Raw genomic sequence first — 17,219 nt, forward strand, 5'->3', positions numbered from 1 at the left:
CACATACACACATTCCTTCCACTTTAGTCTAGCTGTAGGCCTATATAGGCTTTTATGTGTACTCAAACAGGTCAACGTTAGCCTACATTAACGTCAGAAGCAATAAGGCTTTCTTTAGTTCTTCTCTTTATAAAGGTTACCACACATGGGATGTTACATTATTTATTGAATTACTTGAATTTCTCATTAATAACATCTATGTGAAATTCGAGGATACCATTTATTTATTTATTTATTTGATTGGTGTTTTACGCCGTACTCAAGAATATTTCACTTATACGACGGCGGTCGGAGAGGAAGCCAGCATGAGCTGGACTTGAACTCACAGCGACCGCATTGGTGAGAGACTCCTGGGTCACTACGCTGCGCTATTGTGCTAACCAACTGAGGATACCATACCGGGATACCATTTACCAACAGTGCATAGATATTCCATTGGGTACCAATTGTGCTCCTCATTTGGTAGACCTATTCCTGTTTTCATATGAATACGACTTTATGCAGAAATTACTTAAAAGTAATATCTTTAAAGCTCGATCCTTTTCATTTACCAAGCGGTATAATGATGATCTACTGGCGTTAAATAACACCCATATTGCTGAAGCGGTGAAGGAAATCTATCCGCCTTCATTGGATTTAAAGGAGACGACAGATAGTCCTGATGGTACATCTTACAGATCTATATTTGTACAAAGACGACCAAGGTCTCCTTTCACGCCGCCTTTAGGACAAAAGAGAAAATTTCGATTTTGATATTGTAAATTATCCTTATTTGGATAGCAATATACCAAAGGGTCCCGCAAACATATCTCACCTTGTAGCATTTGTCAGATCTTGCGTTAATTGTGATGACTTTAATCTGCGTCACAAGTTGCTAGTTCAAAAACTAGTTTGTCAAGGATACTCCACCAAACGCCTTCATTCTAAGTTTCTCAAATTTTACAATGAGTATAACATTCTCGTTGGCAGGTATGGACAGAGCGTTCAGAATCTGGCGATCTGCATTGTGATCAACCACATAGACGGCGCTATTATCACTATGTACATAGCTTTTATACAGACCAGTATGTCATGTGTAACATCATAGATGGCGCCTCTTGTATTATCAGATCTTTACATATTAACGGGAGATACGTAATCGTCCGTTACTTTTGAATCACAATCTATTCGGTTAAGGCCGTAAAGGTAGCCATGCTCATTACATCTGCATGATGCTTTTATGAACAGTTGCAATCAAAGCGCGACTGAGATACTTGTTATTTGACCTGGTACTCATTCATGGACCACGAATTTGAACGTTCATCTCCATGCAGTAAGTTTAGTAACAGATGTGTAAGGTATGAACTCGTCTTTAGTGATAGCCAAATAATGTTGGCTGTGTGCTTAGACCGTTGGGGATTTCGATCTGTCAACAATTTTCCCACCATACAACGGGCATATTCGTATTTGACAGGGTGTTGTTTTGTTTTGTTTTTTTTTTTAACCCAGATTTTTATTTTAATGACGAGCTCGTAAAATTCCTTTGCGCCTTACACAATGCTATGTACTATTTTGTTCTATCCTGTAGTACAGGTCGAGTTGTTACGTCGTTCCTAACAACTATTCAGTCATATGGTGACAAGGAATTATTACAGGTGTGTGTGTGCAAATGAGCCTTTTAATTATTTTGTCTACTTATGGCGAATCCATGCCGCCAAAGAGCTGCCGTCACTGAAGTATCATGACGTAGACACCAGACATGACACCACACCCAGTCACTTCATATAGGCCTACTGACACCGGGCCAACCAGTTCTGTGCGGAGAGCCAGGCTGGACAGCAACGAGTACATGAAGGCCTACCATTCTTCGCCAGGGTTGGATCCCAGGTCTCCCAAGTTCGGGACGGACGCTCCCACCATTAGCACCGCAGCGGTCCTCTCCTTTGATCCGTCACATCTTTAAGTGTATGTGTGGTTACAAAACACTGATGCAGCACAAGAACATTCCAGTGTTACAGCAGAAATCGATGTGAGATGAGTGCCCATGCCGTGTATTCCAACCCCTGTTGGGATTCATTATGGGATGTACCCCAACAGTTGTCTAGGACGAATGCCCAAGCGGTGTATTCCAATCATATTGTCTAAGGCGAATGACCAAGCGGTGTATTCCAATCATGTTGTCTAAGGCGAATGACCAAGCGGTCTATTCCAATCATATTGTCGAAGGCGAGTGACCAAGCGGTGTATTCCAATCATATTGTCGAAGGCGAACGCCCAAGCGGTGTATTCCAATCATATTGCCTAAGGCGATTGACCAAGCGGTGTATTCTAATCATATTGTCGAAGGCGAGTGACCAAGCGGTGTATTCCAATCATATTGTCTAAGGCGAACGCCCAAGCGGTGTATTCCAATCATGTTGTCTAAGGCGAATGCTCAAGCGGTGTATTCCAATCATGTTGTCTAAAGCTGCGTTTACCGAACACGCGGTATGCGGATTGCGGGTCGCGGCAACGGAATGCGGTATGCGAAACGCGGTAAATATACCGCACTGTCTATTTATCGGTACGCGTTACCGTGGCGGTATCACTTCAGGTTTCATAAGCATGGCGCCCATCTGGTCCGCCCCTTCTCAATCACGACGCAACCGAATCCAGCAGGATGTAATCATCGCTGTTGGGGCCTTTGTGATAGCAAGGAAGAGACGTTCTAGACGAAGGCGAAGATGGGCAGTTCATCCTATTTTCAAGAGACGGAAGGAACAAGGAGCATATCACAACCTGGTACAGGAGCTGGGATTAGACGAAGATATGTTTCAACGCTACTTTCGATTCAGACGTGAACAATTTGCCCAGCTCTTGTTCGTACTACGTGGGGATCTTGTCAAGTTCCATCGATCGACAGAAGTCCTTTGTCCAAGACAACGTTTGGCAATTTGCATAAGGTAATAAATAAACGCAAATAGGACTTTTCAATACTTGTAATTGTTTTACTGGAATGATAGAAACCAAATATTGACGTAAGATAGGTGCAAATGACTTAACTTTTTGACTTCACAATATTATGCCGTTAACTGAAAATAGTTTTTGTCCAAGGCATGGCTTACAGGTAACAATGAAAACAATTAAAATCACAGCAAAGTAATCAGAAACCCTTCTTGATTTAGATTCGCAACGCGACAAGAGATTACTGTATGCGAAGTTGTTCTGTTCTGCACAGCTACTATTGAAAAGTCATGTGCATAGCCGCAGAAAGCAGGTCGGACGTTGCTCCAGAACACTCGTTTTGGCTCCGTATCCCTGTGTCCTCGTAGTGGGTAGATATCGGCGGCAGGTGCTTGTTAGCATATTGAACATTTGGAGCAAAAGGAGCAAGTTCATTTCGCGGTGGTAGAGGCGTTAGGCGAATCTGTATTCCACTCTGATTTTCTGCGTTAAATAAGACTTGTGACAATTGGACCTTAATAAATGCTTGTGTTTCCTTTGGTAGTTTCTTCATACGCTTGGCATAACTCGCGAATAGCAGCTCATCGGGATTAGTTTAGGTATTTCCTTGAAGTTCTTCATGATTCTTCATGCTTTCATTAATGAAATCAGTCAGAGCTGCTTCAATTGAAGAAGTGTCCTCTGCTAAGTGTCGTTTTCCACTTCTCTTTGGAGCTTTACCGACTCTTCCAGTAGATGTGCTTGGGGTAGGCGAAACTGATGAAGCTGCTGTTTCCAGTGGCAGAGATTCACTAAAGGAGCTAACTTCAGACCTATGAAAAAAAGAATGTAGTCAATCTACTTATAACTATGCTATTTTTGCAGGTACCTGGCAACCGGGGAATCATATGCATCGCTCGCCTTCAGCTATCGCGTCGGTGTCTCTACAATATCTAAGTTGGTACCAGAAGTATGCGATGCTATTTGGAAACAAAGAGATGTTGCGATGAATGTACCCAGCACCAGCGACGACTGGAGATTGATAGTAGCTAACTTTTGGGAGAATTGGCAATTCCCACACTGCTTAGGTGCACTAGATGGGAAACATGTGGTTATGATGAAGCCTTGGAAATCGGGGTCTTTATATTTTAATTATAAAGGGACTTGTTCTATCGTTCTAATGGCCCTTGTTGATGCTAACCTTAAGTTCATTGCAATTAATACCGGTTCGTTGGGTAGAAATAGCGACGGAGGAATCTTTGCCCGAAGTAACATGTGACAACGTTTCGCTAATGGGACATTCAATTTTCCATCTAGCTCAGTGATACCGGGTTTTGAAAGTCTTGGTCCTTTACCATATGTTGCGGTGGGAGATGAGGCGTTCCCTCTACTTCCAAACTTAATGCGCCCTTTCCCTGGTAAAGATAACTCTTTGGAAAAGCAAATATTCAACTATAGACTAAGTCGAGCTCGTAGAATAGTGGAAAATGCATTTGGTATTTTGGCCGCTCGATGGAGGGTATTTCACATGAAAATCGCCCTGCACCCATCCCATGCCAATTCCGTCGTCAAAGCTGCATGTGTACTGCATAACATGTTGCAGAGGACAAGTAATCCAGCCCAATTGACTCAGCTGATGGAAGAAATGGCAGACATGGACGCCGTCGATAGCCTCGCTCCTTTGTCACGTATGGGAAACAGGGCCAGTGAAGAAGCAATTTCTGTTCGTAATACCTTCAAGGATTTCTTCATGAGAGACAAATCGCTTCCATGGCAGAGACAACACGTGTTGAGAGGTTCTTTTGATGCTGATAACAATTGATGATACGTACCTGTTATCTTCATTAACACTCTGTGTACCAGCGCACGAATCGTTGTCGTCCGTTTCTTCAATATCAGGAACATTAGTGTCGGCCCTGGAAAGAAACAAAGAATGGTATGTTGTCGTTTCAAATGATTTTCTTTTAGAAAGAACCTTGCAGTATTGCAGACTCGAACACAAACACTGATATAAACAAGACTTGTTGGGTCCTGAAAGTGCATGCATCTCTTGCTTGGTTCAGAAACAGCAACACTTCTTCCTGCCAAAGTACATTGTGTTATTCATTTGTAAGTATAGGCCTAGACAATGACCAAGTTGTTTTATTTGTGAACATACTCATTTTTAGCTATGTCTGGTTCCAGAAACGACAGATAATAACAATTGATGATACGTACCTGTTATCTTCATTAACACTCTGTGTACCAGCGCACGAATCGTTGTCGTCCGTTTCTTCAATATCAGGAACATTAGTGTCGGCCCTGGAAAGAAACAAAGAATGGTATGTTGTCGTTTCAAATGATTTTCTTTTAGAAAGAACCTTGCAGTATTGCAGACTCGAACACAAACACTGATATAAACAAGACTTGTTGGGTCCTGAAAGTGCATGCATCTCTTGCTTGGTTCAGAAACAGCAACACTTCTTCCTGCCAAAGTACATTGTGTTATTCATTTGTAAGTATAGGCCTAGACAATGACCAAGTTGTTTTATTTGTGAACATACTCATTTTTAGCTATGTCTGGTTCCAGAAACGACAGAATATCAAAGAACTTCCATTTATGGACTTTTTTAAGCTGCGTCACCACTTTTCTTTTCCTTCAGAAATCTGCGTTGCTTCAGGTAGCTATCTCGCAAGTTTTTCCATTTTCCTCGCCATGCCTTTCCTGTAATAATAAACAAAGGCGTTTTCTAGCCCTTGCACTTTTAAATAAGTAATACAATCATGTGCAAATGCGCAGATATCAACTCAAACATGATTGTTTGTTTGTTTGTTTGATTGGTGCTTATAGCCATACTTAAGAATCTTTCACTTATATGAAGGTTTGCCAGCTTACGGGTGGAGGAAGCCGGAGTACCCGGAGAGAACCACCGACCTTTGGTGAGTGCTGGCCACTCTTTCACATATGTCATACATCCAGTTCCACACACAGAGCGCAAACCAGGAGTACATCACAGTGGTGAAAGGCAAGTGATTTCGAGCGAATGCATCACTGCTTTTTTGCAGATGTACAAGCGTTGTCAATCACTTAGCCACCAAGGCCCCATAACAGTGTGAGCGAAAGAATCATTACAATTCTCTGACCGAGGCTGGATTTGAGCCCGAGCCTCGTATGTCCGAACAGCTGAAAGACATGCGCCTTTAGCTACGCGGCCACGACCGGCTCCAAACTCAAACATGAAGCTCATCATCTAGACCTTCCACTTTCAACGTTTTTGCTATGCTCTCCCAGGCATTACTCATCTTCTGCCCATCCATATGACTGTCGTCCTTGGCATCGAAGATGAAAGGCCGTTCCCTGACGAGTCCGACCCAACGTTCGATTGCATCGTCCGGAAGTTGTTTTCCTCTCGGCATTTTAGCTGTATGAGCGCACGCAGGACTGCATGGAAACAATAAAAGAAAGTTCGGATAATTGCTGCACGTGGACTCTAAACCGTTACGGTATATTATACCGCGCGGAAAGATCGCTACACCGACCGATCGGTTTTACCGCGTACCGCGTGCCGCGACCGACTCGCATAACGCATACCGCGTTCCGCGGTCCAGTAAACGGATTTAGGGAAATGGCTTGGAGTGAAAAAATCTCTATACCGCATTCCGTTGCCGCGTCCCACGATACGCATACCGCGTGTTCGGTAAACGCAGCTTAAGGCGAATGCCCAAGCGGTGTATTTCAACCCTATTATCAAAGACAAGTGCAAAAAGGGATATAAATCCAACCCTGTTTGTCTAAGACCACTGCTTAACCCGTGTATTCCAACCCTGTTGTCTAAGACGAGTGCCTATAAGCTGTGTATTCCAGCTCTGTTGTTTACAAGTGCCCATGGGCTGTAAATCCAACCTTGTATGTTGTCTACGGCGAGTGTCAAAGGGCTGTAAATCCAACCAAGTTGTCTAGGACGACTGTCTAAGCAGTGTATTGCAACCCTATTCTCTAAGGCGAGTGTCTAAAGCGTGAAATTCCAGACGACTGCTCGAACCATAATTGCTTAATTAGTATCAACATATCCCCCCGCTCCCCCTCCCCCAACATTTAATAAACAATATGACGAATATCCAACAATCCTAAACCATTGTGCTTAAATTGGTTGTGCTACCGACAAACGGCGGTATTATTTCCACATTAACCTAAAAATCCGTGACTATAATAACGTATTAAAACTCATATCAAATAAATTAATATATGAGGTAATACCGCACATCTTTATCGAGAAACAGACGTGGTTGATGGAAAAGGCAGACCCACTTAAATAACATTTTTCAGTAAACTTAAGAACAAGCATTATTTATCATGGAAAGTAACATAATAAATAAAGTAAAGTAAAATAAAGTAAGTGTCAGTCAATCAACCAAGAAAGTCATTTATTTCAAGGGATAAGTCATTCAAAGCCAAAAGTGAAATGCAAATAACCGCGGTCAATCAAGAACGACTGAATGCTTTTATCCTAAATTAACGTCGGTAGTATTTCAGCCATATTCTGACGATATTGCCCCAGGAAAAAAGCTATTAGCAGATCAAATAGCTGTTGTGCTTCAAGTATTAACAAAAACTAAAATGACAACATTTTAAACAATGGATAATATATGAAAAGTATGCAAATTTATTACGATTATCAACGCATTTATTCAAACAGTTCGGTCAGTCAAACAATTTGACCCCGCATGTGATTTACAATGATGTTTATAGCAGTGACACAAATCCAGATCAATCAAAACCCAAGATATCTCCATGCTTGTACGAATAATATCTTGGAAGCGAACTAAAATCAGCACAATAATGTATATGTAAAGTATAGAATGACATATAGTTTGCATCATGATCAAGCACGAGTGAGTAGCAACAAATTATTATAGACATAAACATTTTTGGCAAATGTGGTTACACCATATTTTCAAATTTCGTCAAAATTCGACTAGTCGAATGAAAATACAGAACACGTCTTGTTTCATAAGTCTAGTTCACACAATGCGATTTGTTGAATTCTACCTCGTATGAAATAGCATTTGTCATAGCATTTCATTCCACTTTTCCAATTCGACAAATCGATACGACAAATTTGTCGTATCGACTCGTCGTATTTCCAGGAACAATATGACAAAATGGATTTGCACAACATTTGTATGCATTCTGTTAAAATCTATTGACGGTTCGCATATAGCATTTTTTTTATGTATTCTGCAAATCGGTGCGACGAATCGCATTGTGGGAACGTGGCTATAGCGAGACAACATATGTCGTTGACATTAAAGCATATACTTATATATATTCATTATTCGTAACGAGCCAAACTATGGAAGATGTAAATAAAAAAAGCATACAGTTCACATTATGTTTTCTTTGGGCATCCGAATTTATCACATGCCTTTGTTGCCAATAGGTAAATATAACACTATGGTTCGAACAAAAGCTACTTTAGACCTATTGTACGCCATACGTCATTTTATCTGTGCAGATAGAATTCAATTTATGATGGTCAAAATCAGTTTTTGTTGTTCACAGATGGCATCGTTTGATTTTAGACACATCTGTATTTCATACTGAATCCAGCAACGTAAGCAATAAATAGAATATTAACAAGCTAATAACAGGCTGATACTTTTCACTTGTGCTCGATGCTGCCCAACGCAGAACACCCTGGCCCATGTCTACGAGGCCTGCCTGTAGCATTTCAACCAGATAGTTAGAAAACATTCAGACTAAGTATCTTGGTAGATACGATATATTTTTACATTAATAGTTTACCAAAGGCCACAGTTGCTAAGTAATAAAATATTGCACTTTTGAAATACTTTAGTAGGCCTACGTGTAGCTTTCTGCATATCCTGCTTGAAACTATGCTCGATTGAAGTTTGCAGTCTTTATCCAAATAATTTTTTAAATGGTAACATGGATATTAGTGATAGTACTTGTGTATGTGTGTAGAGCGATTCTGATATACAGCTTCTGACATTTGTTGAGGTGGGTGCTTTCGTGAATTATCGACCAATGTCAAATGATGTTCATTCCGAGAGTGAGGATGTTGGTAGTTGACTGATCACAGCAGAAGCAGACGACACATACTTCGTGACGTCATTTTGAACAGGACGCGCTGTTGGTGTATTGGACAGTTGCCAAGTCGACAAGCTGTCTTCTCCTACGCTAGCTCTACTCAACAAAGCTCGTTTTGTGCAAACTTTTTGTTGCCATGAAACTTGCAATCAACCACGACAGCCAAATCAGGAATACATTTATGAATACATTGCATGAGAGATAATGGTGAAAGTATACCTTGGTAGGCCTATATGTGACGACTATTAAGTGACTGACTTACATTTTGCCAATAAAATGTCTGGTGGCCGTCTACGAGTCCGAATATTATATCTGGTCTTTTCGGACCCAAGACAAGAACAGCTGCTATTTTGTGTTCTCCTGTGTGAATATTACGATTATATGTGTGAGGAAATAAATTATCTGAGTCAATAGGCCTAGTATATTTAAATTTCAAATTATATGCCATCTCGTCTGTTTGTGAGCAAAATTTTCGTAAAATGAGTAACATATTACTTGATAGTCCGCTCTTTCATACCGTTATTGACACGGTTTTACCAAAAGGGATTGTGCCCTTGGCTTATTGCAACTAGGAGCATATTTTTTTTATCATAATGTTGCCGTGATGGTTAGGCCTACAACCAACTTAGTCAACGACCCCATTGTGTAACGTAAATCTTCCGCAAAACAATCGTATATAGGCTAAGATGATATAAACATATAACTTCAACATATGTTGTTATATACGCGTATGATAGTTACAATCAACTTAAGCTACGATTCTTTTTGAGTTCAAATTATGTTGGTTATCACAAACGTCTTACAACTGACGCTGTTCATAGGCGTATAAAACAATGGCGCTTTGTTTACTCAAGTCAACAATGAAAAAATGCATAAATACAAATAAATTTTTACAATTATGGCAATCAAATTCAAAATGACGCTGCATATAATGTAAGCCAAAGATGCGGAAGCAAACTGGAGCATTTACAGTTGGCAGAATTATAAAAGCATGGCTCTACACTCAAACAAATCACGTTTTGTCGTTGTATACTTAGGTTTACATATAATTTATTTCAGTACATCGGTTTTGTTAACAAATTATAGGCACTTCATTTCTCCACTTCCCAAGTCTCTAACACTGGTATGTATACAAGCAGACATGCAGCTTGATCATATGATTAAAAACTTAGCAAAGATGAGATTTCCAAAATATTATACATTGACTCAGCTATTCACATTCGTGCCCCATTCATGATGCATGATAACACAGAATCCATATATATTTACATCATGACATTATCCGCACCTTTCTGAAACCAGCTCTTACGTATGTCTACAAAACTGTTGTCTATTTAATCAGATTATATCATTGATAAAACTGGGAAAATGGCAAGAGTGGTTGCACAGTATCGCATGCGCAAAGTCTCGATTTCAGTGAATTCCGATCGACCTCGTTGCATGGTGGGATGCTATAGAAATGGGATTTTTAGACAGCTTTGACGAAGCTTTGTCGGCATGTTCACTTGTCAAAAAAAAAAATAAATAAATAAAAAACAAAAGGCAGTAAATAATGAATGCGGCTACTGTCCATTCTATGACCGTCCATGGAGTGCATACATTCGATCCCACTGATAAACGGTAGGCTGCACTCTAAACTCGACAATATTCCATAATATCAAAACTAGATAGGGCATATCCGTCTCTACGCTTGTATGCAAGTCAACATGCATGAGTAAATATATAGGCCTATACCTCACAGTCAATGTGAAACTTTCTCAACAAGGCAATTACTCTCGCGAGATTTTGAGACATGTTATTTAAACAATACATTTGGTTTTAATTAATACAACAATGAAGAGTAAAATCGTACTATTGAACTCAACACATTCAAAAGACAAACCTCACATGTTTTTGGCACGGATATAGGCGATGGCAATACACGTCCATTTTGCATAGATTTTAGTTACTGAAAGAGCATTTCGCCGACTAGATGTCACAGTGGTAACGACCGCGGCTAAAATAATGACGTCATGAATGACGCCACTACGATGATTGTGGATGGTTATGACGTCCGATTTGGAATCGCCCGGATGGAGGTGGACCAGTGGATAACAACCTTTCCGGGTTAATGTAACTCTTCCGGGGTGCGATCCGAGAAGGGTACGGTTGTCCGGGGGCCTCCGGCATCTCTCCGCTTTCACAACTGGCACAAATTTCACCCGGAACTTGCCCATTCCCTTGCAAGGGTTTCATCAGTCGTGGTAAAGTTAAGTAACGCATTCTGCCTTCTTGCGGCACCACCAATTTCGGGTCACCTAGAAACTGGTTGGCTGGTAGAGGCGGCATGTAAGGACTCTTATCAATACTGCTGGCGAGATAATACTTTTTAAAGAACTCCGGTTCAGGGATATTGATGGAAGAAATGGGGCTTGGTGGGGCGTGGGTGGGGCTGTGGGGTGGTTTCTCCGTAACCGGAACGGGCAGGTACCCTGAATAGTCCATGTGCGGGAAGCGCTTGTAGTGCCCGGACTCCACGGTATAATCCAACATGTCCGGCAGATGATGGGGGGTCTCAGGGGTGCAGCTCTCCGGCCGCGTGTGGTGCGGACAGTGAACCTCCACCGTCGCCGTGCTAAGGTCGCTGGTGCTTGCCGGCTCTGGGGGCGTAGCGGTTGGCGTGGTGTGACCACATTTCAACAAGACCCCGTTCGGTATGTTCCTAGGCAACGTTCCTTGCTTCAACAAGTTCTCCATTTCTACAGTGTTCTCGGGTTGACCAGCATCCTGTTGTTTTTTTACGGCTTTTTTGCGCTTTTTCTCGTTTCTCTTGGCACTACAGGTAGCGCAAATGGATATGGCTACCACGGTAAAGAACAACCCGCCTATCACACCCAAGATTATCGCATGCGTCGGGGGTTTTGAGTCCTCTTCGTTTTCTGAAACAATAAAGTGAACAACTGAATTAAGTTAAATTAAATTATACCCTGGGTTATTTGCACATATAAAGTAATCATTAACAACATAATCAACTATCTAAACTGTTGGGTGAGTCATGTATTTCGTTATATACAGAGTGTATTTTCTGGCGCAGTGGCGAGACGGGTTCAAGCCGGAAGGACCATTGTTCTTATGCAATGTGCGATTAATATACGTTACCAGTTTGTCCACAAAGCGACATCACAAACGCAGGAATGAACAAAACACACAGCTTGGGCTCTAATTAATTCAGGCGAGAAACGTTCCACAATGGCATTTGTTGGCATTTAGGACACAGCTATCACAGAAAAATATGTTAAAAATTCTAAAAAGTTTTGTTTCTTTAACGTTCAACATTGAGGATATGGCACTAAAGGGCAATTCACTCCAAGTAGCAATGTTGTGGAAGCCCTTATGAACTGGGCCAATCACTAGCGCTAAAAGCATCACGTGATAATTGGCTGTCATGTCACAAAACCTATTTGCCCTCGATTGCCAGTGTGATTTCTTTTAATGGATAGTCAGATATCGAAGCAATAGACTGGATTTTGTGGTTAGATTAAGTGGTAAATTGATGCATTTTGAACCACACATTTATGAGCAGGGAACTGAAAACATGTTGGGCATGATACTGCAGCAGTAACTTATCAGGGTGAGCTGGCAAGAAAACCGTCTCGTGAGAGTCGTTGTTTGAAGAAAAATATTATGATTTCGCATTATTTTTCCTTAGAAAGTCAGATTTATTACTAGAATATCTTCCCAAAATCTGAATGAAAGGGTCTGTAATCAATCAGAAGGTTCTGCTATGTTCAGTAAATTCCCAAAAGTCAGTACAGCCAGCGAGGCCAAATGCTTACACTCATGCAGGACGGGGACGATCAGGGCCGCTAAAACAGGACATGTTATAACATAATTTTAAAAATCTTTTTAGAACATTTATGGAAAACTACCTTATTAATTAATTCAGCTATAGTGGCCGACTTTATGTTCACTTTAAGTTTTAAACATGTCATTAAAAGTGCAATTGCTCAAAGCTAGTTCTTAAAAGATTCGCACTGGTTAAAAAAAGGACAATGGCCAACCATTCATATATTCACGGCCTAAAAAAGAATTGCTATATATGACGTCACTAGTTTCAACCGTTCCTCAAAACCCGTATACGTACACATAGCTCCAATGAATGACCTTCTAGTCAGCACCAATCCTTGCAGCACCATTTCCGGTGCTTTACGAATGAACATGTATAAAAGTAGCTTTCCATAAGATTTACCTTTGTTTAAGGCACTACATGTTTCTTCGTCCGAGTCGTCCTTACAATTCGGCCGTTCATTACAGGTAAGGTCTTTGTCAATACACATGTTGTAGCCACAGTCAAAATACTCGTTACTACACTTCCCTGTAGTTAAAAAATCCAGATCAAAGGGTTAGTCCAGAACTAAAATATGGCAAAAACAGGCGGGACTCAGGGCAACGAATATGTCGGGTTTTTATTTTTTTTCTTCACATGCAGAAATAATGTCGTGATTAAATAATTTTCAGAAATTATGAGAACATCTCTTAATAAGTTATGCCAAAGTCTGACTCAAAGATAAATGTATCTTGCGACAAATTTTTATTCACATTAGAATATTATATACCTTAAATGACACTAAAATTTCTTCCAAACTAAAATTTTCCAGATTCTGGGAGTTCTATTCTTTTTAGAAAGGTGTTTTGAGGTTTGATTGGATGGTATAGGGAGATATCCCACTGGGAAGTTGTCAATTTTAGCACCAAGGGTAATATCTTATGACATTTATGTGACTCTAAAAACGCTCTTTTGTGGTCGAATTTTAGGTAATTTAGGGTATCTCTATACCGCGCCATTCCTTCTAACATATCAGGCACAAAAGTTGCTAAAGTGGCTTTTGTTATGTATGACTATTTAACGTCTTCATGTACTGTTAGTCTGCGGACCTTTGTGTTATATGTTATAAGCATAACAGGCCCTGTTATATATGTACAGTGCGGACCTGGCCGAAAGCACCTTGTTCAATGCTCTGTTTATTTAACTGGATGTTCATTGGCTGTTAATTCTGTGTCTAAGAATAGTTGAATCCACCTGGCCCGTATATAAGCCGTGTTTTCTGTGCAGAGTGGAGGTATTTTTTTTGCTGCATCCACTGGGAGCCAGGAGAGTGTGCGACGCTCTCGTATCGAGTCCATTGTATTTATATGAGCTGGTGATGCCAGTTTCATTTGGGAGGACAGATTTTTATGCCGACACCGTTTGTGTACCACAGTAGTACTGATGTCTGGTTTATGTGAATTTCTGCGGAAGTCACGTTTTTTGGTGTTCGGATCTTTATTATGATTATACAGTGTGGACTGTGTAATTTGTTTAACACGCTGACCTCACCTGACCGACAAGGTCGTCAAGGACTCTAAACTGAAGTTTTCAGTTTTGCAAAGGACGTTCGTTCTGCCACAAGGTGACATTACTCTACGTCTCTGAACGGCTCGTTTGTGAGCTTCTGCGGGAGCTGTGACTGATCTGAAGTGGATTATACCTCCATGCCTGTATTTACCTTGTGTTGTGCTCTGCGGGTGTGACGTCATGCAAAGGCTTGACTGTTCCAGTTCTGTGTAACCTGTGTTCGTGTTCGCTAACCTAGCGAAGTACCTGTCTAGGACAATTTGTGAATTGTGTGTTTATCCCATGGTCTTTACATTGGAATTCCTGGAATACATTCCTTGGGATGCAAAGGTGAACTGGAAACTTTTAAAGACCGGTAATACTGATGTGTATGTTGTTGTTGAACTGTCTGTAAAACTGTACGTCTCGTTTATATATAAAGCATTGTTTACATTGTAATATTGAGTCACTGAGTCTGTTTTCTGTTGCCGTTTTCAATACCGTAACACTTTGCAGAAAGACCGGCGTATAATTACGCGGCTAATCTCAAAACCATTTTTTTTTCAATATGTAAATTGGTTGTAACATGCCGAACAAAATGTTGTTAAAACGGCTTTTATTTATTATTTTTTTTCAGTTCTTTAAATTTGTGTGCACCGTATACTAAAGAACAACAAAGTCATGTATAGTTAACGCCCCCTGCAGTAAACCCCAGAACTACATCACATATATACTAGTATATCCACAGAGCAATTGAGTTAGCATACTTGTCACACAAGGTTTTGGTCTTTGGTATATTTTTAACACCAATGCTGTAAATCTCCAAACTGCATCACATGTGATGTAGTTTTGGGGTTCACTGCAAAGTTGTTAACTATACATCCCATTGTTGTTCCCTATACGACGCATACCAATCAAAGAACTAACTGAATAAAGCCATTTGAACAACATTTTGTCAGGTATGTTCCAACCAACTTAAGCACAAAAGCCCTATTTATTTGCCCAGTTCTTCAGTTCTTCTAAAGCCAGTTTAGCAACTTTTATACACAGAGCAATATGGTTCCAACATATCTGACATAACAGTTGTTGAAATGGCTTTGAACTTTGGCATGCGGCTAACGACCCTGTCTTCAATCCCAAAACTACGTCACATAAATTTACAGAGAACATCAGATTTGAACATACCTGACACAAACGTTGTTAAAATGGCTTTGAACTTTGGCATATAGTTGACACTCCTGCCGTAAATCCGAATAAAGACTCTGTTAGTTTCAGACTTTCTCTGAACTACAGTCGCCACGCAGTACTGTTTCTTCATGGACCGTTCTGACGTCGTCCCATCGTATATCTCCAGGAAATTTTTGGCACAATCATCTTGAGATTTCACGCGGAAATTTCTGGAGTCAAACAGCATCTGGGAAAAGAAAGAAATGTACAGATATGTACAGGTATCTAGATGACATATACCGTGCTTAGGACTGTTTCATGCATTATTTTGCGGAGGTGGGTGTTCAAACCTGGCCTTGGACTCGGCATTGTAGGATTCTCCGGCTCTCATTGACTGTGGGGCCGTGGCCACAATAGACTGTCGGCTACATTCGCGTAACCGTTACGCGGTCTTACTAGGCCTACTTGTCTTTCACCAACATCTGTACGTCACACAGGGGAAAAAGTTCCTTAGTAACTTGTCATAGGTTGGTGGTTTACCCTTACCACTCTGGTTTCCTCCACCCAGAAAACTGACCGCCATCGTATAGGTGAAAAATTCTTGAGTACGGCGTTAACCAGTAATTGAACAAAAAGATGAACTGGGGATACCTCATATAGCAGACCTTAGGGCATTTCTCGATTAAAGCCTACTTGGCAAACTTCATGACACAATGCTGCATACCACCTCGCTGACCCTGGATTCGTGGCATGTACCGGTCTCAATAGTCGAGGGTGATTAAACTGAACTGAACGCTTTTCCCAGTATGTCAACCATGGTTCCAACGATTTTAGTGGAATGGGCATGTGAGTTAGTTGGGAATTTGACTTCGTGTTTTGTTTTAGTGGTTCATAACCTGAACTATAGGCATATATTATTTGGATTTTTTCGCTTACTAATACGATCAGATATGATGGACCTACCTTTCTGTGCGGAGGAACGCGTAATTCCCAAGTACAATCTAATGGGCGACCTTCTGTCTGCAAGGTAAATATACTGGGGATATCTTTGTATGAGATAACCGTATCAGCCTCTGTTATCGACCTTTCAATCCGACACACTGGAAGAAAAACACGATCAACATATAAAACAAGAGTAACAAATCGTTGCCTGCATACAGATTTCTGAAACAATCCTTGAATAAAGAATTCCAGATTCAGTGTTCATGGGTGGCTTGCGCGTTCCATTGAAATACATGTATGAAACGTCATCGCCTGCGCATTAATACGTCATCTAAAATGGGACAAATCTCAGAAATGAACGATCATCTGCGCGGCACAGAACCTGAAGGACATAGACATGTCATACAGAGTGATAACCTTATATTTCAGACTTAAAATATTATAAAATGGTGTACCGGAACTAGTGCTGATGTGTCGTCGTTTTTTGAGAGATCAAACTTACCTGAAAAAGCTGTTGAATTGTCGTTTTTGACGTAAGCTGGAAAAAAGGATAAAAAAGACATGTTACAACATGTTACCACTTAACATTCAAGAAGCACTTAATTTTTAACGGTCTTGAAGAACAATAGGTTAAACTCATTTCTCTCCTCGTAAACCAACTGTGTGTGTGAGGCTAGACACATCTTATCCTGGTGCTAGGACATAGGTATGCATTGTACTGAATAAAATCGCCATGTTGGTTGAACATGTTCAATGAAAACACGA

At 40.7% G+C, this 17,219-nt stretch overlaps 1 protein-coding gene across 2 annotated transcripts in view; it reads right to left on the reverse strand.

Moving 5' to 3' along the window:
- Positions 1-9,712: 9,712 nt before the first annotated feature.
- LOC135465772 (neuropilin and tolloid-like protein 2) overlaps positions 9,713-17,219 on the reverse strand; it is a 74,270-nt gene continuing 66,763 nt past the window's right edge. For both annotated transcript variants that reach the window (XM_064743102.1, XM_064743103.1), the window contains 5 exons: positions 16,957-16,992; positions 16,476-16,612; positions 15,531-15,759; positions 13,221-13,346; positions 9,713-11,910 (listed from right to left, as the gene is read on the reverse strand). In XM_064743102.1, coding sequence (XP_064599172.1) covers positions 11,018-11,910; positions 13,221-13,346; positions 15,531-15,759; positions 16,476-16,612; positions 16,957-16,992 — 1,421 coding nt within the window. In that variant the 3' untranslated portion in view covers positions 9,713-11,017. The remainder of the gene's footprint in view (positions 11,911-13,220; positions 13,347-15,530; positions 15,760-16,475; positions 16,613-16,956; positions 16,993-17,219) is intronic.

This window comes from Liolophura sinensis, chromosome 5 (assembly GCF_032854445.1).
Source record: "Liolophura sinensis isolate JHLJ2023 chromosome 5, CUHK_Ljap_v2, whole genome shotgun sequence".
NCBI lineage: Eukaryota > Metazoa > Mollusca > Polyplacophora > Chitonida > Chitonidae > Liolophura > Liolophura sinensis.